The sequence below is a fragment of the Ursus maritimus genome, unplaced genomic scaffold (genome assembly GCF_017311325.1).
Source record: "Ursus maritimus isolate PB19 unplaced genomic scaffold, ASM1731132v1 scaffold_9, whole genome shotgun sequence".
NCBI classification, from domain to species: Eukaryota; Metazoa; Chordata; class Mammalia; order Carnivora; family Ursidae; genus Ursus; species Ursus maritimus.
This window is the reverse complement of record NW_024427107.1, coordinates 50218606-50245729: the sequence shown is the minus strand read 5'-3', so window position 1 is coordinate 50245729 and position 27124 is coordinate 50218606. Positions and strand designations below refer to the sequence as shown.

Genomic DNA, 27124 nt, shown 5'->3' with positions numbered 1-27124 from the left:
TTATTGAAATTTGCTTTATAATCATAAGGAAATTTAGTAAATATTCCATAGGTACTTGAAAAAAATGTGTATTCTGTACTGTAGGGTAGTGTTATATGTGTGTGTTTCATACATACATAAAATCTATCTCCAAATCAATAAGGTCAAGTTTGACAATTGTGTTTTCAAATTTTCTATATTCATATTGATTTGCTTTTGTATGCTTATTCTGTAAATTACTAATACAGGTTGTTAAAATCTCCCACTATAATTATGGGCTATATATGGTCCCTTATGAATTTCTCTGGTTTGTTTTCTGTATTTTGAGACCATGACACTAGGTTCATATAAATTAGGAATTATTTTATCTTCCTGGTAAATTGAATCTTTTCTCAGAATACTTTTTGCCTTAAAGTCTGCTTTGTCTGATATTATACCAGTTAGTCTTCCATCAGTGTTTACTTTTGCTTTCTACTTTCAATCCTTCTTTATCCTTACACTTTTTTTATATTTTTAAAGAGTTTAAGTAATCTCTACACCCAACATGGGACTCGAACTCATAACCCTGAGATCAAGAGGTGCATTCTCTACTGACTGAGCCAGCCAGGCACTCCATCCTTACACTTCAGATATGTCCCTAAAGTAGGACCTTTTTGTCTATTTGTCTGCCTGTTATGTTTCTCTTTCTTTCCTTCTTTTGGATTACTACTTTAGTGTTTTCCTCCCATTAATTTAAAGTTATGTATTCTTCAACAATTCTGTTGGTGATCATCCCAGAAATACTGACTTATCACAGTCTAATATTAACTATTACTTTTATCCTCTTACTAAACAATGAAAGGACACTAAAAACTGTGTGCGCCTGCCAAGACTTATAGGCAATTGTTACTAGATACTTTAATTATATATATATTAAAAAACCACTATAAATCATTATTTTTCTAGATAGTCAACATTCACTTAGTTTTGCCCTCATATTTACCCTTTTTACTGCAACTCTGAGCACTTTTTACAGAGGACAGAATTCTAGGTTGGCAGATATTTCCCCCTGTTTTTTAGTTTCTACTGTTTCTGTTGGGAAATCAACTGTCAATTTTATTGCTACATCATTAACTGTTTGTTCTAACTGCTTTTAAGATTTTTCATCTTTAGTGGGATTTGTAGTGATTCCACTAGAGGTTTGTAGTGATGCTTAAATCTATGAATTAAAGTATTTCATCAGTTTGGAAGTTTTCATTCTCTTATTAAATAATGCTTCTGCCCCATTCTCTCTCTCATCTCCTTAGGGACTCAAATATATATACATTAGAACTTCCCATTGAATCTTTTAGTAACCTTAACCCTCTCCCATATTTTCCATCCTTTTGTCCCTCTCTCTTTATTCCGAGTATTTTCTTCTGACCTATCTTTCAACTCACTAATTCTCTCTTATGGTATGGCCAATTTGCTGTTAAATTTATCCACAAAGGTTCTAACTTGGATTATATTTTTCAGTTCTAGAATATCCATTTTTTAAAAATAATTTGTATCTTTCTACAAAATTCTCAATTAGCACAAAATTCTCAACACGGCTATTTTAAATCACAACTACAATATCCAGAGTTCCTATGGCTGTGTTTCTATTCACTGTTGTTTCTGAGGTCTTGTCATGTGCCTAATTATATTTTGTGTGCTGCATGCTATATTTGCAAAATTGTCTATAGACAGAATTTGACACACAAAAAGCCGGATTCCACCAGAAAATATTGTTTGGTTCTGTCAAACAGCTGAGGACACTAGCAATACCAGATCTTGTTAATGAAGATATAGGAATGATAATCTGAAGCCAAGCCAGTATCTTACGAGAATACCTACTTCAGTTTCTCTATACCTTCAGATACAATGTTTTAGGGTCCTACGTGAGAGTTCACCACCCTTGTAGTGTAGTGGCTCTTATATTCTATTCCTTATCCTTTATACCTGTATGTCGTTAAAAGAACCTTTTAATCTCTCAGTTGCTATTTCTGGAATCAACACATTACCCAGGGAAAAAGCAATCCCAAACGGGAGCTGCTCCTCCTTGGCCTCTGTCCTCACTTAGATCCTAGTTTAGTCATATCAGTTTGCTTTCTGATACCCTCAATAAAATTTATTTTGGGACGCCTGGGTGGCGCAGTCGTTAAGTGTCTGCCTTCGGCTCAGGGAGTGATCCCAGCGTTCTGGGATCGAGCCCCACATCAGGCTCCTCCGCTAGGAGCCTGCTTCTTCCTCTCCCACTCCCGCTGCTTGTGTTCCCTCTCTCGCTGGCTGTCTCTGTCAAATTAGTAAAAATAAAATCTTTAAAAAAAATAAAAATAAAAATAAAATAAAATAAAATTTATTTTGCCTGGTCCAGCTTTTCAAATTGGTCTCAGAAGGATAGTCTGAATTATCCAGCTTACTATTACCAGGTTCAGAAGTCCTGAAAGATTTTAAGCATAGAATCAAAAAAGCAGTATCAGAACTTTAAATTAAAGTCATTTTGGTAATAGAATGGAAAAGGCAAACTGGAGGAAGAAAACAAGCCTGTAAACCAACAATGAAAATAGCATGAGATCCAGTTTTAAAATACTAAAAAGCCAACTACTATAACTGAATATTCTAATTTGGGTAGTAACTACTGATAAAAAGTGTGCTAATTTAAAACTATTGAGCTGGGAGTCAATATTTTCAAACACAATAATGCAGATATTAAAACTTCAAAAGCACCTTCTAAACTATAAGAGATATTCTGATTACAGCTTCTCTTAACTGGTTGCCTCTGTAGTGAGGCTGGACAGGAAAAAAAAAGCCTGTACTTTCAAACTTTTATTTCTGATGACTTTATCCATAATCAAAACAAAAATAAATTTTAAAAATTCCTCAATTTCTCTTCAACTTTGTAAACATCCTCTACTAGATATCACACTATCTTTCTGCTTCTTTTCATAGTTGAACTTTTGGAAATAAGAGTCTATTTTCACTGTCTTTACTCCATCACCACCTACTGATTCCACAATGCACTACAGTGGCTTCTCTCTTAGTTCACAAAATCTGCCTTGGCAAAGGAGAACAAACTAAGTGGCAAATATGATGAGCCTGTTCAATTTTATTTTATTTGATCTTTCCAAAGCATTCAACTAATTCCTTCTCAATGCCCATCTTTTCCTTTATTTGGTAATATCTCATACTTTTCTTGGTCTCCTACCGATTAGTTGTTCCCCTTTGGAGCCCCCTTTCTCTATATAGCCAAAGATTTTTTTCGGTGGTCCACTTCTAAATTAAAAGCTCCATTATATAACGTGCTATATAGAGAGAGCCTTGCTACCTAAAGTTGTTTTCCAGGGACCAACAACATTGGTATCACCTGGGTGCTTCCAGTGAATGCAGAATCTCAGACGTCACTCCAGAACTACTTCATAACTGATATCCATGTGCAATAAATTTGAGAAGCACTGTTAACAGAGCTTTTCAAAGGATCTAACCTGCAGAATGAATAAATGACAGAAGGGGGCTTCCCTACTGGTGACACTAAGACTAGCAATTTTAAAATCTCTGTCAAACTAATTGTTTTTAAAATAGTCATTGTGATAGACTACACTGTTACTGAATATCCTGTATTCTTTCCTGGGGAGGAATATAAAATACACTGCATCCCACTGATGTCTGACATGGCCATGTGACATGCTTTGCTAACATGAACAGAAGTGATGAGTATTCCACGTAAACGGTTAGGACCCACATTATACTTCTTAACTCTCTTTTTCCTCCATCTCAAGACCAGGGCTGTTCCATACAGTGGCTGCTCCATCAACATGGATCCTAGAGAAAAGATGTAATTCCTAAGAGTATTACATATACACACAAGTACACATAAATCTGATTATTCCTTTTCTGCTCCTGATTAAATAATAGTGGTTGGAAAATAAAAGAAGAATTCATGTGTAAAAAGCAAATCACCTACTAGGGAGAAAAAAAGAGTCTAGCTTGCTTAGGACTTCTTTATGGAAAAATTATTCAATGCCAGTAGACTGAAGTTATGTTAATGTATCAAAATAAAAATTCCAAGAATGAAGAGCACTTGATAAAAGGACTAGTGGAAAGTACTGAACAATGGTATAAAAATGTAGTTAAAAAACTAACTGTGAATGTTACAAGTATGGAAATGTAAAAATAATGAGTCAATATCAGGAGATGGGGAGAAAAAATATGGGAGATGCTAATGTCATCTGAAGCAAGAATTAATAATACCAATGTCTTAGTATTTTCTCAAAATCTGCTTAACTTTAAACACACCGTTTAGAAAATACTTTATGGCAAAAAATGTATCTTTCAGTTACCCCTTCCTTCAAACCCTCCATATATCATTCTATCTGTATATATATATATAGAATAGATCTGGACCATAATGCCTATCCTAACATTAATTATGTCTCTGGATGGCTAGATTGGAGGTGGCTTTTAAACTTTAATCTTTGCAATATAGGACTTCTTCACAGTTAGCACACATGAATTTTACTAAAAAAATGTCTTATAAAAGACTGGAAGCAAATATACTAAGATTCTTGTCTTCAGCATTTCTCTTTCAAGCATATAAATGTGTCTTCTTTTCAGGGACTTGTCATTGTCACCTCACTTTTCCTAAGGTCTCAATCCAATCAGAGGTTGCCATACAATTTAAACATGCATCTCTTTTCAGAGGAATTATAAAACAAGTGCATGTCCAAAGTGCTTGTAAAGAAAAAAGACCAAAAACAAAAACAAAAAAACAAAAAAACAAAAAACAAAAAAACCAAACAAAAAACAAAACCCAAAAACCCACTGAGGCTCAGTAATTTGATTGAGAGAAACAGTATTGAGGAAAACAGTGATTTTTTTTTTAATCCTACCTACACATTAGAATCACCTGAGAAACTTAAAACTAGTTGAAGTCCTAAACTTAAAGAGATTTTGACTTATGATCTAATTTTCTGTTACTGTCAGATTGTAGAGATCTCATGCTAAGACTGGGGTCTTACCATCAGAATTTTAAAAAATCCACCCAGGAAATTCTAATGTGCAGCCAGTGTTGAGACCCACAGCTCTAGAGGACTGCTTTCCAGTGAAATTTTCTGCAGTGATAGAAATGCATTATCCAATATAGTAGCCACTAGCCTTGAGGCTTCTGACTTGCTTGAAATGTGGCAAGTGAGGCTGAAAACTAAAGGTTTAGTTTTACTTAATTAAAATTCTATTTCTGTAGAAAATTCTATTGAGTAGCACTGCTCTAGTCTAAAATCTAGAGCCTACACTGTATGATCTAAAAATCTGTAGTTTATAATCTAGCACCTACCCTTCAGTTAAGACATACCATCTGATAACTACATATCTGGATTAATTGCTTTGGCCCTGTCAGAACTGCTTTTATTAACTTGGACTTTATTGTTATACCATTGAACCACACTAAAGAATGGTGTTAAAAAGTAGCTTTTTGAAATTAGAGGCTATATTTACTATAAAGATAGTAAGGATATTTTTTGCTGTATTAAAGTCCCATGAGAATTTTTTCTCATAATTCTCACTATCAGCAATAGTAGTATTCCTGCAATGAATGGAATTTTCAGCAATGATGGAAATGTTCTATATTTATGTTATTCATTATAGTAGCCACTAGGCAAATATGGCTATTAAGCACTTGAAATGTGAATAGTAAGGAACTGTGTTAAGGAATTTGGATTCCAGACTCTATTTCTGCATTGTCCAATATGACAGCAGTCAGGCACATGTGGCTACTTTAGTTTAAATTAAGTAAGATTAAAAATTTAGTTTGTGTTTCTCCAGCCTGTCTAGGCAACGAATTTATCTTAGAAACGCTGATTTATGTCTGATCACATTTCCCTTTTTTCACTGATTGCTAGAAAACAAAGGCAAATTTTTGGCCTTTCTCTAACACATGAATTTGACCTTAAAACATGTCCCTTTTTTGTTCAACAAAATTTATCAAGAGTCTCTTAATATAAGTTTGTTGGTGACCATGAAGAGAGCCTTTATAAACAAAAAACTATTTGCAGTTACTTTATTTTTTAGTTAATGATTGATTTATTAAAGTACAAATATAAAAACTTAGCTTTCCCTTAAGCCTTCAACTATGAAGTGCATTTTATTTATAAATCTAGTAACTCCTAACACACTTCCCTAGGTACTTTTGCTAGATGATCAACTCAAACAGAAAACAAACTAAATATCCTTAAATAATCCTATTTATAAACCTGGGTAATTAAATTTTCTCACACACATTAAACTGCATTTATAAATTTACTATATTCTATTTTAAACACTTTAATTGCCTCTAACAAGTAAACCTTTCTAAGAACATACTGTAGGTAAATACATTAGAATAAAGTTTTAAATATAATTAAGTTCTAAGTAGTCTCATAGTTTCTAAATTTAGCCAATTACTTGCACCTTTCAATTTAAAAACAATTACGCACTCATTTTCAACTGTATTTACAAGACTAATCTGTATGTACTCTAACAGGCCTAATTTTCTGAAACATAATTTTTTTGAGAGAGAGAGAGACAGAGTGAATGCGCTCATGAAAGGTGGGGAGGGGCCCAAGGATAGGTCGAGAATTTTAAGCTGACTCTGTGTTGAGCGTGGAACCTGACATGGGGCTCGATCTCACAGCTCTGAGATCACGACCTGAGCCGAAATCGAGTGGGACACTTAATCAACTGAGCCACCGAGGGGCCCCTAAAACATAGTATTTTAAAGACCAAACACACTGATTATTCCTAAACTTAATTCAAAAATATTAATTCTAAGCATTTAATAAATGAAATTTATTACCTATATTTACTCCTAACTTTACCATGGATAAAAGACCCATTAAGGAATGTGTGGTCTCAACGTGTGGTCCTAGACCAGCAGCACCAGTATTACTTGGTAAATTGTTAGAAATGCAAATTATGGGGCCCAACCCAGAAGTACTAAATCAGAGGTTCTTGAGAAGGGGCCCATCATTTTTGTTTTACTAGATTTTCAGGTGATTCTGACACACACTAAAGACTGAGAATCACTGATTTATTGTAGTGTCAAATATTCAGAGACAGTTTTGTCCGAAAACACAAATACAAAAGACTTCAGTTCAGCGGTCCTGTGAGATGAGAAGCAATTCTAAAATAGGGAAATCTACCTCATGCTTAAGAAGGAAACAATATGAAGGGCTCAATCTTATCATCAGTTACCATGAGAGCAGACAGGTTGTTTATCAAGGTGAGGTTGTTCTCCCTCATCTACCCTTCCGCCCGCCTTAAGAAATGAGACTAAGACTGTAGACATCTAGGGTCACTCTCCTCCACTTACCTACACTGTGAGTTTTGGGAGTTTAATAGTTACTGCAACAACTGGTCCTCCAAATCTTTTAGAACCACTTTCATGGGTTCAAAATAAACTATTATCTAACTCTTAGATAATGCACATCTGCAATTTCTAATGTAAAATATAACTTTTCTAACATCTTCACTGGATTTTGCTTTTTCAGCTCATTTTAATATCTTTCTAACCCTAAAGAAGTTTCAATGACAACCCACCCTATCCTTTACCTAATTTAACTTGTTTAACATCATACATGATAGAGCTCTGCATTCTTCTCACATTTTTTCCCCCGTCTGACAGGGCCATCACTCTTAGAAATACGAAGATAACACTCAAATAGATTCTACATCCCTTATTTTTTTGTCTGGCTCAGTTTCTTCATCAGAAAAATGGGATAACAGTATCTATCTTATAGAGTTGTTATTAGAATTAAATATTTGGTAATGCCCATGTTCCTGGCAACTATTATTTTTGTTGCTGTTTCCTCCCAAAAGCTCATGTTTTAATCACTAAAACTAAATGAAAATAAATTTTAAACAAGACTGAGATGTGTTTCAAGTATATTGTCACCAAGTGGGAAAACAGAGTTGACATAGCAGGGTGGTTTATGATAATAACTAATCACAGTAAGTTGAGACTTAAACTTGATAAATCTATTTATTTATACTTATTTATTACTATATGATCCAGTAAAGTGAATACTTTTAAAGGCTAGGTGAAATATGTCAGAGAAAGACATATATTGTATGATTTCATTCATGTGGAATTAAAGAAACAAAACATGAACATAGGGGAAAGGAGGGAAAAATAAAATAAGGGGAAATCAGGGAGGGAGACAAACCATAAGAGACTCTTAAATATAGGAAACAAACTGAGGGTGGCTAGAGGGGAGGTGGGTAGGGGGGATGGGGTAACTGGGTGATGAGCATTAAGGAGGGCACTTGATGTAATGAACACTGGGTGTTATATGCCATTGATGAATCATTAAACTCTGCCTCAAACTGATAATACACTATATGTTAATTAATTGATTTTAAAATTTAAAAAATGAAAAAAAAAAAAGAAAAAGGCTGCATAGTACAGGCTTATGGTCATGTTCTTGAACAAGAGCTATACTCAAGGTCCAAAAATTTTTCTTGAATCAAGTCATAATTTACTCTTTAGGCAGAAACAAGAATTGCATCATAAGATGTTTTCTTTGTAATTGTTATTAACTAAAGCAATGATGTGATAAGTTCCTTAATGTGTCTAAGTCCCAATTATGGTTTTCTAAGGGGAAACTATTTAATGTTGGGGTCAGAAAACACTAAAAGCTAGTAAGAGCAAAAGCAGCCACCTAGGAGAGTAAAGGCATCAGTAACACTAACAGCACAGTAGGTGGTTTGTTTATAGAAAGAATAAAATCAAAAACATTTGACCAAAATTTTATCTAATTCATCCTTAGTATGTCAACAATAAAGCTATTTTATCAACATCATTACTGAACCCAAAATGGGGCAACATCACTATAACAAACTGGGTCCTGGAGTGCAGCCAATCTACAAGCGTGGATCTGTCTGTACAAGAAATACTACGATAGTACACAGGACATTTTAAAGAATTGAAGGAAGGGTGAGAGACAATAGGAAACTTAAGCATAAAAATCTGAAATAAAGGTCGTCACAAGCAGAAAGGGCAAAAGAAATCTTTCAAACAGATACTGACAGATACACACTCTGAAAGACACAATTAAAAAAAAAGAAAAATCCTATAGCCAAATACATTGGGTAGGCAGCTGCAAAAAAACAGAGTTCTCATTTTAAGTAAAGGCTAACTAGAAACAAAGCACCACCTACTTTTCACTTGTATATACACATGTTGCCTCTCAAAGGAGTCAATCTAGGAAGCTATACTTATTCTAAAAATGGTGATCAAATTGTTGCTGGAGCACTAATTTCTTGAACTGCCTTTAGAACTCTGGAGGCATAACTTCATAGACCCACAATGTTTTTACACCCAAATGCTATTTTCTGGCTTTACCACCCATCATTTTCACTTGTTGTGTTCCAAATGAAAAAGAGCTCTAAATCCTCATTTACAAACAAGAAAATATAGGCCCAAAGAGATTAAGTAAATGGACAAATTCTTTCAGCAAGTTAATGATAGGATGTACCTGCCCACCTGACTGTGGTCATCACTGGGACATCACAAGGCCTAACTTGTGTCAGAGATCTGGGGGCACCATAAATATTAAACAATATGCCATGAGTTGATAATGCAGCTTCAACAGGAGAGGAGAGGAATTTTAAAACTGCAACCCTGAAGGCGAGTGTCAAATATAGTAGTTGGCTCACTAAATGTTTTTGAATGAATGAATCCAATGTATATGTTTGGGCTCATTAAAATACTGATCATATGCCTTTCTGGTTAAGTTACACCACATATTTCTGAATTCTCCATCTATCTAGAGGCTGGTCACCTATCATTTGTTTTCAATTAGGCAACTAAAAACTCATTTTAAAAAATCCTTTATTCAAACACTTTAAAGGTTCAGTCCTCCTCCTTGGTCCCACCTTTAGGAGAATTCTGCATCCAGTTAACACTTCAAAGCAAAAATATAGTATTTTTCATTTTTCATTTTCATTTTCCTTTTTCATTTTTTAATTCCATAAACAGGAATTCTAAAGACAATTTGTTATGTAAAATTAAGATTTTAATATTCAAGTTTCTTCAAAGTTTAAATTACACACCTACACACCAGGTCAATAGATGTCTCCACTGTTTCACTGCTTTAAAATGAATGGCAGGATGTGGGGTTATGGATAGATTTTACACTCTGTGAGCTTTTCTCTATTTTCTAAACTCGAATGCTAAGTTTACTCTCATAACACCAAAATGCACATTAGAACAACTAACAAAAATGAAATATAAATGACTAGGAGAGGTCTGCCACTTATTAACTCAGAGGAGGTCAATGACACTGGAGAAGTTATCATATGCAATACCTCTTCAGCGAACGCTTTTTAAAATTCCATCAGATATGAGTATCGTGCCTTTATGACTGATTTGTTCTAATGTACATTTCGGTGTTAAGACAGTAAACTTATGAGCAGTAGAGAGTTTAGAAAATAGAGAAAAGCTCACAGAGTATAAAAGGTACGAAACTTTTATGGTGGGGGAAAAAAAACTAACACAAGAATGGGTGTAGGGGATCATTGAGAAAAAAAAAAAAAGTCTCTAAGTTCTGCCATCTCAAGACCACACAGCCTTTCAAAGTACATGGCACAAAAATCACCTTAGGTTCCAGTGTAAATTAAGCATTTTCTTTTCCAAAGTAATATTAAGTGCTGAAGTGAATCCTAACAGTTGACAAATATCAAATAAAAACACTGAGCCAAACCAAAACACCAAACCCGGCACGGCGTTCTTAATTACCTCAAAGACGAAAAACACCTGCATCATAATTGGTTCAATAATCACCTCCCAGTGGGAGGGGAAAAAGAATGGATCAGACCCTCCGAACACTTGGCGGGGTAAAGAAAGTCGACTCTAGGTGAAGAAAGCAGGAAGAGCAGAGCAGGGAAAGCTACGACGCACACTGCAGAAAGTCTTCCGTCCCCCGAGCAGAGCCAGTCCTTCCCTCCTCACCCCCTCCCTGCCTCCCGCCCAGACACACCTGCCAACGCCCGGCCGCGAGACCCCCGCGCACCCAGTTCACGTCCGGCGCCAGCCGGGGCCGCGCACTGCCACCCCGAGCCCTGGCCGCCGCCGCCCCGCCTCCCGCCCCAGCCCTCAGCCCGGGACGGCCGCGCGGGAGGCGAAGGAAGGCTGGGCTCACCAGGTCCCTCCGGGCTGGACGGCGCCGGGGGCCGGTGGGGCAGGGACCCGCACCCGGGGTCCCCCTGGGCGGGCTCCCTCAGGTAATCCTCGAAGCGCACCTGCCGGGCTTCGCCGCCACCCCCGAAGCCCCACAGGCGGTTGGCAGTGCCCCGCAGAAGGCGCCCGCTCTTCCCCGTGAATGTGGTCAGGTAGTCCATGCTGCGGCGGGGCAGGGGCCCAGGAGGCCGACGGTTTCCGCGGCGGCGGCAGCCACTCGGTGCGCGCCCGCCTGCCCCTGCGACCCGACCCGGGGGCGGTGGCTCCGCGCGCCTCACAGGAGGCGGGGAGGGGGAGGGGGCTTCCTTAGTTTGGCCCGGGGGCGGACCATCAGGAAACTATGCATCGGGGGGAGCAGAAGCGGCCAAAAGTTTTTTGAAAAGTTATTTTTGTTGCTTCCAAACTCCAAGTCAGGCAAAACTTAGCTTTTGAAGTAGGTTCATTCTTCCTGGAAGAGATGCGGGGACGAAAAGCTGGCGGCTTTTAAGCAAGCCGGACCGGTCCTATCTGCTCCTCCCCCCCCGCCGTCCGGCTCCAATGGAGCAGGCCCGCCCCGCCCCGCCCCGCCCCGTCCGGACCCGACCGGACTTTCAGGACTGCTGGGGAAAGCGGGGGAGGCTGATCTTTGGGGCCCTGAGGCCTAGCAGGGGATAAAAATGGCCCAGGGGAGGCTCTGCTGGAGTTACGTAGAGTTTGAGGGCCTAGGAGGGCAGTGTCAAAAAGTTTGTGTGTGTGTGTGTGTGTGTGTGTGTGTGTTGGGGAGGGGCACAATTCACTTCAAACTTTTGCAGCTTGTAATTTTGGGGGGCTGTGTGAGGGTAGGGAGGTAGGAGGGACGGTTATTTTAAGGCAAAACTTCGTAGTTAAAACCAACTTAGATAAAATGCTTCTTATGAAGCATTATGAGACCATATTCGAAGAATAAAGCATTCACAGTCACATTTCAACTTCATTGTGGCATTATGAACTGGTGTTGGAGTTTGACATTCCATGAATCTGGTGCTATAAAGCAAGGTAATTAAGGGCTTTAGTGTGCAAAAGAAGCAATGACTTTTGACAGACATTTATTACTCGATTTTGTTTCCTGTGAGATCTGGTTATTCTCTTCCCTTCACATCTGTTTATATCACTTTTAGTTTTTTTGCACGCATTAAAGAAACCCTCTTTCTTGGAATTCCCAATTTATTAATGTATGTGAAGAAAAGGTTTGAATTACTTAAGAGTTGAAGATTTAATCATAGCAAATAATAGAGTCCAGAAAATCCTTCAGGAACTTAAGCTTTTTGACAAACCATAGAGATTATCCCCTCTTCCCTTTTTTTAATTGATCTTTTTTCCACGATCACCTTTCAGCTTAAATTCTTACTAGAAAAACTTCACCATTTTAACAATAGCATCACCTTTCTACCTGGCTAAAAATACAGAATGTTTGGGCTGTCCCCCAGAGCATAACTCAGTGTTTGTGAGAAAGGACCCAGGAATCTACATATCCAGCAATCATCCGTGTGTTCAGATGTTCTGGACCTCCTGCCTGACCCAACTGGTAGAATGGTAGGTGGCTTCTAGTTTTTCTGAGATTTCTTTTTGATAAGGAAGCATTACTACTATTAGCACCACTTCTAAAATCTCCCAGAGGCTCATTAAGCTTAAAAATGGAATTGGAATGACTTAAGTCTAATTCTGATGAACTAAATTGAAATTCTTTTTCTAAAATATGTTTCACATCTTGAAATTTATCATTTAGGTTGTGATGATCATACCCAAAATGTTTGATTAAATCTGCACTTTTACATCCAACCTTATCGGGACCTGTACTCTATCGGTTCAAATACAGGTTTACATGCAGTTAGCCCATCAGTTTTTTTCTGCTTCTGTTTCCTGGAAAGCTAGAGCTGCTGGAGAAAAATGTATAACCTTGACGATTAAGTGTTTTACAAATTTTGATTTAAACTCAAGTAAGCCCTTAATGGCTCCAAAATCCTTCTATTCATATAATCAATCAGCTTTCTTTTTTATTCTTCGTATTTGTTGTCTGAACCATCACTATTCTCCTGAAGTTACTAAATTCATCACTCCAATATGTTACTTTGCCTTCTGCATGAAAAGTCATAGACCATCAAATATGAACACTCTCACTTTTCTTCCCTTTTTCTCTTGTCTACAACAAGCTCATCTCCTTTACTTTGCCTCAGAAGTAATTTCTGTCCATGCCATTCCCTCTTCAAATTAACTCTTTTTAAAAATGTATTTGAGAGAGAGAGAGGGAGAATGAGCTCACAAACGGAATATCGAGTACGGGGGAGTCTGAGGGGGACTGGTGGGGTAAGAGGGCACAGGGAGGGGCAGAGAAACAAGCAGATTCCCTGCAGCAGGGGCCTGATCCCAGGACTCTGAGATCATGACCTAAGCCAAAGGCAGATGCTTCACCAACTGAGCCACCCAGGTGCCCCTCCAAATTAACTGTTGATCTTAGTCTGGTTTATATTATCTTTGACTTGTCAATGTTATTACTTCTCTCTTGTATTATCTTCTCTCTCTTCACTCTGGATCCTTCCCCTTTCCCTATCTATATCATTCACATAAATCCTTTCCATCCTTAAAAAAAAAAAAAAAAAAAAAAAAAAAAAAGTTTCCTTATACCATGCCTGCCTCCTCCAGCAAACTTTGCCTTATTTTAAAATATGTTTATTAGGGTGCCTGGGTGGTTCAGTCAGTTGAGCACCTGCCTTGGGCTCGGGTCATGAAACCGGGGTCCTGGGATCAAGTCCTGCATCGGGCTCCCTGCTAGGTAGGGAGCCTGCTTCTCCCTCCCTCTCCCCGCCTTGTGCTCTCTCTCTCAAAGAAATAAAATCTTTAAAAAAATAAATAAAATAATATACATTCATTGACATATGATTTACAAACCATAAAATTCACCTGTTAAAGGTATATAATATAATTCAATGGATGTTGTATATTTACGCAGTTGTTAAACCATCACCAAAAATCTAATTTTTCAACATTTCTATCACCCCAAAAAGAAACCTCTTACTTATTTGCAGTCACTCCCTATGCCCACCCCCAGGAGTTGGGTGACAACTAATCTACCATTAGTCTTTATGGATTGCTATACATTTGAGCCTCAGAACTTACTCATCTTAAAATCAGAAGTTTATACCATTTGAACAACATCTCACCATTAATTCCATCCCCCACCCCCTGGCAACCACTATTCTAATCTCTGTTTCTGTGAGTTCACCTTTTTTAGATTCCACATGTAAGTGAGGTCATACAGTATTTGTCTTTCTTTGACTTTTGTTTCACTTAGCATAGTGCCCTCAATGTTCATCCATGTTGTTGCAAATGACAGGATATCCTTTTTTAATGGGTAAGTAATTTTCGTGTGTGTGTGTGTGTGTGTGTGTGTATCACATCTTCTTTATCCATTCATCCAATGATGGACATTTAGGTTGTTTCCATGTCTTTGCTATTGTGCATAATGTCGCAGTGAACATGGAAGTGCAAATATCTCTTTAAGATAGTGATTTCATTTCCTTCAGACATATACCCAGAAGTGAAACTGCTAGATCATATGGTAGTTCTAGATTTATTTTTTTGAGGACCCTCCATACTGTTTTCCACAGTGGCTGTACTAAATTTATATTCCTACCAATAGTGCATGGGATTCCCTCTCGTCCACAACCTTACCAACACTTGCTATCTCTTCTTGTTTTGATAGATAGTCATTTTAATGGGTGTGAGCTGATATCTCATTGTGCTTTTAATTTGCATTTTTCTGATGATTAGTGATGTTGAACATCTTTTTGTGTACCCGTTGGCCATTTGTATGTCTTCTTTAGAAAAATGTCTGTTGAGGTCTTCCACCCATTTTTTCATTGGATTGTTTGTTTTTTTGCTATTGAATTTTCAGTTCCTTATTTATTTTGGATATTAACCCCTTATCAGAAAAATGGTTTGCAAAGGTTTTTCTCCCATTCTTCATGTTGGGTTTTCATTTTATTGATGGTTTCCTTAGCTTTGCAGAAGCTTTTTAGTTTGATGTAGTCCTACTGGTTTAATTTGCTTTCATTGCTTGCCCTTTTGGTATCATATCCAAAAAGTCATTGCTAAGACCAATGTCATGGAGCTTTTGTCCATGTGTTTTCTTCTGGGAGTTTTATGGTTTCAGGTTTCACATTTCCATCTTTAATCCATTTCGTGTTAATTTTTGTGTATGATGTAAGTTAGAAATCCAATTTCATTCTTTTGTGTGTGAATATCCAGTTTCCCCAACACCATTTATTAAAGAGACTGTCCTTTCCCCAGTGAGTATTCTTGGCTCCCTTGTCAAATATTAATTGACAGTATATGGATGGTTTATTTCTGGGAGCTTGATTCTGTTCCACTGGTCTATGTGTCTGTTTTTATGGCAGTATTATACTGTTCTGATTACTATAGCTTTGTAATATAATTTAAAATCAGATAGTATGATGTGTCCAATTTTCTCCTTCTTTCCCAGGATTGGCTATTTGGGGTCTTTGGCAATTCTATATTAATTTTAGGATTGTTTGTTTTATTTCTGTGAAAAATGCCACTGGACTTTTGATAGGGATTGCACTGAATATGTAGAACACTTCAGGTAGTAAGGATATTTTAACAATATTGTTCTTTTTTTTTAAAGATTTTATTTATTTATTTGACAGAGATAGAGACAGCCAGCGAGAGAGGGAACACAAGCAGGGGGAGTGGGAGAGGAAGAAGCAGGCTCATAGCGGAGGAGCCTGATGTGGGGCTCGATCCCATAACGCTGGGATCACGCCCTGAGCTGAAGGCAGACACTTAACCGCTGTGCCACCCAGGCGCCCCTAACAATATTGTTCTAATACATGAACACAGAATACCTTTCCATTTATTTTTTATGTTCAATTTCTTTCCTCAACGTCTTATAGTTTTCAGAGTAGAGATCTTTCACCTCTTTGGTTAAATTTATTGCTAAGTATTTTGCTGTTTTTGGTGCTACTACAAATGGTTTGCTTTATTTCTTTTTTGGATAGTTCATGGTTAGTCTATATGAATGCAACTGATTTTCTATGTTGATTAGTATCCTGCAATTTATGAAATTCATTTATTAGTTCTAACAGTATTTTCATGGAGTCTTTAGGATTTTCTATATATAAGATCATGTTCTGCAAATAGAGACAATTATATTTCTTCCTTTCATATTTGGTTGCCTTTTATTTCTTTCCTAAATGCTCTGGCTAGAACTTTCAGTACTATGTTGAATATGAGTGGTGAGAGTGGGCACCTTTGTCTTCTTCCCAATCTTAGAGGAAAAACTTTCAAACTTTCACCATTGAGTATTATGTTAATGGGCTTGTCATATATGTGGCCTTAATTATGCTGAGGTACATTCCTTCCATACCCAATTTATTGAGAGCTTTTGCCATGGTGGCAATTTTGTCAATTTTGTTTTTCTGCATCTATTGAGATGATTGTATGATTTTTATTTTTCATTCTATTAATGTGGTATATATATAACATTTACTGATTTACATATATTGAACCATTCTTGTATCTCAGGGTTAAATCCCACTTGATCATGGTGTATGATCTTTCTAATATGCTGTCGATTTTGGTTTGCTAGTATTTTGTTAAAAATGTTTGCATCTATATTCATCAGAGATACTGTTCTGTAGTTTTCTTTCCTTGTGGACTCCTTATCTGGCTTTGGTATTAGGGTAATGCTGGCCTCCTAAAATGAGTTTGGGAGTGTTCCCTCCTCATCCATTTTTTGGAAAAGTTTCAGAAGAACTGGTGTTAATTCTTTAAATGTTTGGCAGAATTCTCCATCAAAACCATCTGGTTCTGGGCTTTTTTTTTTTTTTTTTTTTTTTTTTTGAGATGTTTTTGATGACTACTTTAGTCTCCTTACGTTTGGTCTGTTCAGATTTTCTGTTTCTTCATCATTCAATTTGAATAGGTTGTATATTTCTAGGAATTTATCCACTTCTCCTAGGTAATCCAGTTCTAGGCATACTCGTCTCTTATGAACCTTTACATTTGTGTGTTATCAGCTATAATGTCTCCTCTTTCATTTCTAAATTTATTTATAGCTATCTACTCTTTTATTTTCTTAGTCCAACTAAAGGTTTGTCACTTCTATTTGTCTTTTCAAAAAACCAACTTTTAGTTTCATTGATCTTTTCTATTGTTTTTCTGGTCTTTATTTCATTTTTCTGCTCTGATCTTTTGTTCCTTCCTTCTAACTTTTAAACTAAATTTGTTCAAAGTTCTTTTTCTAGTTCCTTGAGGTGTAAAGTTAGGTTGTTTATTTGAGATCTTTCTTTTTTCTTAAATTTTTCTATAAAATTCTCTCTTAGTGCTGATTTTACTATTTCTAATAGTTTGGGTATGTTGTGTTTTCATTTTTGTTTGTTTCAAGATACTTTTTGATTTCTCCTTTGGCCCATTGGTTGTTCAAGAGTGTGTTGTTCAATTTACACATTTATGAATTATGAATTTTTTCCAGTTTTCTTACTGTTACTGATTTCTAGTTTCATACCACTGTGGTTGGGAAAGATATTTTGTATGTTTCAACCCTTTTAAATTTGCTGAGACTTGTTTGTGACCTAACATATGATCTGTTCTGGAGAATGTTCGATGTGCACTTGAGAAGAATATGGATTCTGCTGCTGTTGGATGGAATGTTCTGTATATGTCTGTTAGGTCCATTTGGTTTAAAGTGTAGTTTAAAATCAATGTTTCCTTATTGATTGTCTGCTTGGCTGATCCATCCATTGTTGAATGTGGGATATTAAAGTCCTTTATTATTACTGTATTGTTACCTAATTCTCCCTTCACATCTGTTAGTATTTTTAAAAATATATTTAAATGCTTCAATATAGGTGTATCTGTATTAATGATTATTATATTTTCTTCATGAATTGACACCTTTGTCATTTTATAATGACCTTCTTTGTCTCTCATTATGGTTTTTGACTTAAATTCTCTTTTGTCTACCTTAAGTTAGCTACTCTTCCCCTCTTGCTTTCCATTTTCATGGAATATCCTTTCCATCTCTTCACTTTTAGGTTATGTGGTCCCTGAAGCTGATATGAGTCTCTTGTGGGCAACATATAGTTGGATCTTGTTGGCGGTTTTTTAATCCATTCAGCCACTCTATGCCTTTTGATGAGAGAATTTAATACATTTACATTTAAATTAACAGGTATAAAGACTTGCTAAGTAAGGGCTTACCAATGCCATATTATTGTTTTCTGACCATTACTTAGTTCCTTTGCTCCTTTTGTCCTCTTTTGCTGTCTTCCTCTGTAAACTGATGGATTTCCATAGTGGTATGCTTTTATTTCCTTCTTTTTATCTTATGAGTATCTACTGTAGGTTTTTGCTTTGCGGTTACCCTGAGTTTCACATAAAACATAAAAGATTATTTTAAGCTGATAACTTAATTTCAATAGCATGTAAAGACTCTTGGGGCACCTGGCTGGCTCAGTCTGTTAAGTGTCTGCCTTCGGCTTAGGTCATGATCTTGGGGTCCTGGGATCAAGCCTCATGTCAGGGCTCCCTGCTCCATGGGGAGCCTGCTTCTCCCTCTCCCTCTGCTACTGCCCCGCTTGTGGTCTCTTTCTCTCTGTCAAATTAAATAAAATCTTAAAAAAAAAAAAAAAAGACTCTACCTTTTACTCCTCCCCCATTTGTTTCTGATCTCTCAATTTACTTCTATATTGTGTATCCATTAACAAATTATTGTAGTCATACTTACTTGTAATACTTTTGTCCTTTAACCTTTTTACTAGGGATAAGTGATTAACATATCACCATGTTACAGTCTTAGAGTATTCTGATTCACTATAGACCTATCTTTACCATTGTGTTTTATATTTTCATATGTTTCTATGTTACCAATTAACATCCTTTCATTTCAGCTTGAAGAACTTTTAGCATTTATTTTAGGGCAGATATAGTGGTGATGAACTCCCTCAGCTTTTATTTGTTTGGGAAAGTCTTTAACTTGACTTCATTTCTCAAGGACAAGTTTGTCAATTCATGGAAATCATGTAATATCTAACTGGCAATTATTTTATGGGATAGAAATGTCAGCACTCAAATTTCTGATGTGATAAACAGAATCACTGATAGAATCGATAAGGTGGACTGACACTAAGCCAAGAGGTTTTGTAAGTGTTAAGAAACAGAGGAATGAATCTATTTTTCACTTAGTATATCTGTATCTGTTAGTAAACCTAAAGCCTAACTTGGTGGATAGCCAAACTGGTTACCCTTGACATAAAGGCTTTCTGTATTCAAAGTCTTACTGCTTCTTTCTCCCTTAAAAAGGTTACACTAGCATTCAAACTTACCATATGAGACTGCCACCTATGTCAAAATCACCACAGAGAGGAAGAGTATATTTGGACACAACCGTGATCAAAACATTGAACAATATATGGCAAAGATTCAATTTGACAGAATGGGAAAGAACTTAATATTGATTAAAAACAAATTCCCCTTTAGTAGGTGCCAATCCTGGATATAATCATTGCAAACCCTATTAAAAACCAAGTAATTTTTGCTCAATTTGAAAACTGTCTAAAAAGTGCTAACTACTACACTTGTCAGAAAAAACAAATACACATGTAGGTAATCAAATCAAGCAAGGACCTAAGAACAGCATCATTGAGAATTATAAGTGAAACTTAAGTCACAGTAGCTCACATCAACTTGCCCCATATAGTTATTTGAGGACTATTTCTATACCCTGTCAAAGATTAGAATTATGTAAGTAATTACAGCTCAAAATACTCCATATCTGGAATGTGGCAGCTTCTGCCTCTGGATCAGTTTCACTTAGCTCATTGAACAAGTGCCAAGAGATATTACCATTTATATTCAAAGTTGTGAAAACTTAACAAGGCTTTAAAAGTCTTCAGGATCAATAGCCAATCAAAATCCCCATAGAGAAGTATTATGGTATGAAGGCAAATATTTGCAGTCTCTTTCCACTGCAGATTTCTCTTTCCGTCTGTACTCTGTGTGGGGTTGCAGTATAGTATTTATTTCTACAGATGGGACTATATGCATAGCCATGAAGTAGTCTACTCTTAGGCTCTGTCTTTCTGGATTCTTCCTCTCCACCCTTGTTCCACTTTTCTCTTAGTTCTATAATAGGTCTTTATATGTTGTTGAAACTTCTTATTTGTGTTTACTGAATAGAATTCTGATATTTCATGTTCTTAATCTAAAAAAGCTGGTAAGTGAAATGTTTGGATGTGTGGTATATTAAATGCTTTATTTTAATATATTAATTTTAGTATTAGTATCAAATATTTTGAAGTTATATAATAGTTATGTTTTTGAGTAATTTTAGGTTAGAATGTATTAGAAATAATTGTCCTTTCTTTGCTCTGTATTTTTTAAATGTATTTAAAAAACGTGAAGGAAAAAATGAAAAGAAAGAGCAAAGTAATTTGGGAGAAACTTAAACCTGTTGTTAGTTATTACTTTTATACCAAGATGACAAGTTCCAGTTTCAACTTAGAGCTGCTAATTAGGCTTTTTCCCCCCCCTGTTGGTAGGGGAAACTGAACCCCGGGCTCTATCAATGCAAGAAAAAAACAAAGCATGGCGTTAAAAAGAGAACCTGACTACAAGTCCACCCATCTCTCTTAAAGAAAGTACTTAGCAGCAGTGCTAAGTTCTTATCAATATTCCACTTATTTCAAGCCATGGTACATGAACAACTGATAAGCACTGAGCATAATATTTGAAAGGAAGAGAACCTATCCTCTTACCAAAGTGTTTGGAGATTCCCTGACTCCCCACTTTCCTATCACAAGTAGCATTTTGGAGAGATGCTAACAATGCCAGGTGAATCAGCCAAGATTCAGGCAGCATGTAGGAAGAGAAACTGTACATACTTGGATGGTCAATCTTTAAATGATCCAGCACTAACTGGATAGGTTTAACTTTTTTTTTTTTTTAAAGATTTTATTTATTTATTCGACAGGATAGAGACAGCCAGCGAGAGAGGGAACACAAGCAGGGGGAGTGGGAGAGGAAGAAGCAGGCTCATAGTGGAGGAGCCTGATGTGGGGCTCGATCCCATAACGCCGGGATCACGCCCTGAGCCAAAGGCAGACGCTTAACCGCTGTGCCACCCAGGCGCCCCAAGGTAGGTTTAACTTTTAAAATAATCATGCACTGGTTATTTTCTCCCATTGCAGATCTACTCTCACATCTCAGTTTTCTCGGAAAGCAGCAGAGACGGCAATATAACCATATTCTGTGTTGCCCTAACAGGCATGAAGGAAAGTTTGACCACGTCCAGCCTCCTCTCAAGAGAGAAGCAGGCCACACCCACCTATCCCACTCCCCTGTCCCTATTCAGGGACTCCTATGGGCACTGGGCTAGCGCTATACAACCAACAGCATCAGCAGCAATGGCATGCAAAACATTTATTGAATGAGGTGACAAGGCCTCTTTGTGCCTATCCTACTGGTTTTCTGAGAGTCAAGGAAGGGGTGGGAGGAGATTCCTAAAATATAAAGAGAAATTTTATAATAATGTTGTTAGACTCTCAGATTGAGCTGGTCCTGCTAACATTGCATGATATATAAGCACACGTATTTATGTTTGCTCATTAAACTCTATATGTTGTGTGACATGAAATCCCAGCTTCTAGTTTCTCCCCTCTTGAATCCAACTCCAACACTTGCACCCAGGGTAATCTTAAATCTGCAGATCTAATTGTTGCTTTTCCTCTACTTTAAAAACACTCCTTGTTCACAGCAGTAGCTTTCTGTTGATAATAAGAATTGGCTGTGAAATCTTTTTCAAGATGCAAATTTCCCAACTGGATCCCAGAGATCCTGATTCCAGGGCTGTAGGGTGGGGCTCAGGAGCCTAAATTTTCCAATTATGAGCCATGTTTGAGATTTGCTCCTTTGTAGCTCTTCCGGGTGCTTCTGCATATTTAGCTCATGGGAATCACACATTACTTTCTGAAATAAGGCCATACATAAGACTAGTTTTGGCAAATACTGAGCAGAAGTGCTGTATGTGTTTTATACTCACATGCGTAAAGAATGGTCTCTGTTTAAAATCCAGACAATGTTTCCCACTCCAAATACCTCTGCCCCTGCCTCAGCAACGAAGGATGCTACCTGCTCCAGATGGTACAGCTACTAGATGGGGACGCCATCTGCAACATCCTGGATGCCTGAGAAACCTTGTGGATCAGAACTCCTCCTCCCTAACCTCAGCCTGAACTGGACGTGTAATATGGTCAAGAGATAGATCAAGAAATAGACACTATTTACAGCAAGCCACCCAGGTTTGGGGGTTCATTTGGCACTGTAGCATACAAGGGTGTTGCAAATGTTTACATTTATTTTTTTTAAGATTATTTATTTATTTATTTATTTATTTGACACAGAGAGAGACAGCCAGTGAGAGAGGGAACACAAGCAGGGGAAGTGGGAGAGGAAGAAGCAGGCTCCCAGGGGAGCAGGGAGCCCAATGCAGGGCTTGATCCCAGGACCCTGGGATCACGTCCTGAGCCAAAGGTAGATGCTTAACGACTGAGCCACCCAGGAGCCCCTACATTTATTTTTATTACATATGCTGAATTACTATAGGTTCCCCCCACTATCTGAAAGTGGGGAATTCCTATGAAACCTTTCATCAGTCAAAAACGCTATAAAAAGAAGCAATTGCCATTAATGTATATGGAAAAATGTTTGAGCATTCCCAGAATAACAAAAAGAACAACCTCTCTTCGGCTTTGCTGATATCTTAGGACACATCCTGCTAATGGATGCACAAAATAAATTGAGATAAAGATGCTCACAGACATAGTTCAAGGCTACGAGGGCTTGATGCTGAGATGCTGAGTGTAGTTCCCAGGGAAGGAGTTTGGCAGGGCTGTTCTCCCTGCTGGGGGTGCTGGCTGCCTCTGTAAGGACTTGCTGCAGAACAAATGCTGAATGCTATTTTCACTTTTGCCTTTTGTCCATCAGAGCAAAAATCCTCTTTGGATTTCCTTTGGTTATCGAAAAGAGATATTAATGTAGGTAGGTCTTGTATAAAGGTGAAGTGGTGTAGCCTCAAGTTTCAAAAAGCAGGGGATACCTGTATACTGAAGATCAGCTGATTTATGCTGTCAAGATAGTACATTTTACTTCCAGGACTGTCTCATCATTTTCATATTCTGAGAAGTATTCTGAGGTTGCAAGACTATTAATCTTTTCTATCATTTAAACTATGTATGTGAATAAGGATTTTCTCGACATTACACAACCAAAAGCAAACAACCAAAACACAGTAAGTAGAATGCTGAGGCTCTGATGCTGAAAAGAATCCATCCATCATCTGTCATTCCCAGTTTTAAACTGGTGTTTCATTTATATCAGCCTCATTCTCTCAATATATGTCTTTATAATCAGAAAATATAGTAAATTTGGGGCAGGAGTTAAGATGGCGGAGGAGTAGGGGACTCCTTTTTCAGCCGGTCCCCTGAGTTGAGCTGGATAAGTACCAGACCAGCCTAAACAACCACGGAACCAGCCTGAGACGCAGGAAGATACATCTGGATCTCTACAAATGAACATCTCCAGTGCTGAGTATTGAGGTACGAAGCAGGGAGCCGTGAAACCGCGCACAGATATCGGAAGACAAACGGAAGGGGGAGGGAGCTGCCGCGTTCGGGTGCCGGGAAGCGGTAGCCACCTGCACGGGGGAGCGGGCGGGCTCACGGACGGCACCCACAAGAGAGCGGACTGAGACCATGAGCCGGGTGCGTGCGCCACCAGGCATCTCGCGGAACACCAGAATCCTGGTGTGCTCACTGGATCCAGACTGAGACCGGGAGCTCCCGGAGCGCGCGCGTAGGGCGGCTGGCGGCTGGCGGGCCACCTGCACGGGGTAGCGGGCGGACTCGCTGTCGGCACCTGCGAAACAGCATACTGAGACCCTGAACCGGGTGCACGCCACCAGGCTTCTCACGGAACTCTGGAATCCCGGTGTGCTCACCGGGCATAGACTGAGACCCGGAGATCCGGGAGCGCGCGGGGCGGCTGGCGGCTGGCGGCGTTAGAAACACAAAGGACAGAGACGCGCCGGCCCTGGAAGTGAGGGCAGGGACGCCCGGGTGTGGGGCGCACATCCCGGGACGCCGCAGGGTTGAGCAGCACCAACAGTAACGGAGTTAAAGTGGCCAGAACATCAGTGGAGAATGGGCCGCAATCCCTCTGTTCTGTGACAATTCAGCCTCTGCTACTCTGACTCTCAGAAGAGGCACAGCAGACCGCCAGGGAAAGCCGCCAGAGAACAAAAGCCTGGAAATACCGGCTCAGAGCGTGCCCATCCCCATCCCCCCTCGCAGGGGACACGGAGACTCTACCCAAACAGGGTTGCCTGAGTATCGGCGCGGCAGGCCCCTCCCCCAGAACACAGAAGGCAGGCTGAAAAATCAAGAAGCCCACAACCCGGGCGCCTGGGTGGCGCAGTCATTGAGCGCCTGTCTTCGGCTTAGGGCCTGATCCCGGCGTTCTGGAAAGGAGTCCCTCATCGGGCTCCTCCGCTGGGAGCCTGCTTCTTTCTCTCCCACTCCCCTGCTTCTGTTCCCGTTCTTGCTGACTGTCTCTCTCTCTCAGATAAATAAATAAATAAAATCTTTAAAGAAGAAGCCCACATCCCTAAGATCCCTATAAAACAAGGGGCACGGCCTGGGACCCAGTCAATAATTTGGGCTCTGGACAACCCCGCAACCTCTCCTCATCAGAATGACAAGAAGGAGAAGCCCCCCACCCCCACCTCAGCAAAGAAAAGACAGTGAGTCTGTGGCTTCTGCCACAGAAATAATGGATGTGGATGTAACCAAATTATCAGAAATGGAATTCAGAGCAACGATGGTCAAAATGATGAGTAGAATTGAAAAAAGTATTAACGAAAAGGTTACTGAGAATATAGAATCCCTAAGGACAGAAATGAGAGTGAATCTGACAGAAATTAAAAATTCTATGAGCCAAATGCAGGCAAAACTAGAGGCTCTGACGGCCAGGGTCACCGAAGCAGAGGAACGGGTTAGTGAATTGGAGGATGGGTTAATAGAGGAAAAAAACGAAAATAGAAGCTGGTCTTAAAAAAATCCACGCCCACGAATGTAGGTTACGGGAGATTACTGACTCAAAGAAACGATCCAATGTTAGAATCATTGGCATCCCCGAGGGGGCGGAGAAAAACGGAGGTCTAGAAGAGATATTTGAACAAATTGTAGCTGAAAACTTCCCTAATCTAGCGAGGGAAATAAACATTAGTGTCCAAGAGGCAGAGAGGACCCCTCCCAAGCTCAACCACGACAAACCTATGCCACGTCACGTCATAGTGCATTTCGCAAATATTAGATCCAAGGATACAGTATTGAAAGCGGCCAGGGCAAAGAAATTTCTCACGTACCAAGGCAAAGGCATCAGAATTACGTCAGACCTGTCTACACAGACCTGGAATGAGAGAAAGGGTTGGGAGGACATTTTTAAAGCTCTTTCAGAGAGAAACATGCAGCCAAGGAACCTTTATCCAGCAAGGCTGTCATTCAGAATTGATGGAGAAATAAAGACATTTCAGAATCGCCAGTCATTAACCAATTTCGTAACCACGAAACCAGCCCTACAGGAGATATTAAGGGGGGTTCTATAAAGGTAAAAAGGCCCCAAGAGTGATACACAAAAGAAAGTCACAACCAATACAAACAAAGACTTTACTGGCAACATGGCAGAATTAAAAGCATATCTCTCAGTTCTTAGTGCCAATGTGAATGGCTTGAACGCTCCCATAAAACACCACAGGGTTGCAGATTGAATAAAAAGAAATGACCCATCTATTTGCTGTCTACAAGAGACTCATTTCAAACCCAAAGATGCATTCAGACTGAGAGTAAGGGGATGGAGTACCATCTTTCATGCAAATGGACCTCAAAAGAAAGCTGGGGTAGCAATTCTCATATCAGATAAATTGGATTTTAAACTACAGACTATAGTTAGAGATGCAGAAGGGCACTATATTATTCTTAAAGGAAGTATTCAACAAGTGGATATGACAATTATAAATATATATGCCCCCAACAGGGGAGCAGCAAGATACACAAAAATAAAGAGACATATAGATAAAAATACATTAATAGTAAGGGACCTCAACATTCCACTATCAGAAATAGACAGAACACCCTGGCAAAAACTAAGCAAAGAATCAAAGGCTTTGAATGCCATACTGGACGAGTTAGACCTCATAGATATATATAGAACACTACACCCCAGAACCAAAGAATACTCATTCTATTCTAATGCCCATGGAACATTCTCTAGAATAGACCATGTTCTGGGACACAAAACAGGTCTCAACTGATACCAAAAGACTGAAATTATCCCCTGCATATTCTCAGACCAGCTCTGAAATTGGAACTCAACCACAAGGAAAAATTTGGAAGAAACTCAAACACTTGGAGACTAAGAACCATCCTGCTCAGGAATGACTTGATAAACCAGGAAATCAAAAATCAAATTAAACAATTTATGGAGACCAATGAGAATAAAAATACAACAGTCCAAAACCTATGGGATACTGCAAAGGCAGTCCTAAGGAAATACATAGCCATCCAAGCCTCACTCAAAAGAATAGAAAAATCTAAAATGCAGTTTTCATATTCTCACCTCAAGAAGCTGGAACAGCAACAGAGGGACAGGCCTAATCCACGCACGAGGAAGCAGCTGACCAAAATTAGAGCAGAAATCAATCAATCAGAAACCAGAAGTACAGTAGAGCAGATCAACAGGACTAGAAGCTGGTTCTTTAAGAGAATCAATAAAATTGACAGACCACTGGCAAGACTTATCCAAAAGAAAAGAGAAAGGACCCAAATTATTAAAATTATGAATGAAAAA

At 38.5% G+C, this 27124-nt stretch overlaps 1 protein-coding gene across 3 annotated transcripts in view; it reads right to left on the bottom strand.

Annotated features, from left to right (window-relative positions):
* LOC103661541 (oxidation resistance protein 1) overlaps window positions 1-11495 on the bottom strand; it is a 73922-nt gene extending 62427 nt beyond the window's left edge. The window contains exon 1 of one of the 3 annotated variants that reach the window (XM_040625567.1): window positions 11151-11495. In XM_040625567.1, coding sequence (XP_040481501.1) covers window positions 11151-11349 — 199 coding nt within the window. In that variant the 5' untranslated portion in view covers window positions 11350-11495. The remainder of the gene's footprint in view (window positions 1-11150) is intronic. The other 2 variants (XM_040625568.1, XM_040625569.1) reach the window with 2 other exon arrangements.
* Between the last annotated feature and the right edge of the window lie 15629 nt (window positions 11496-27124).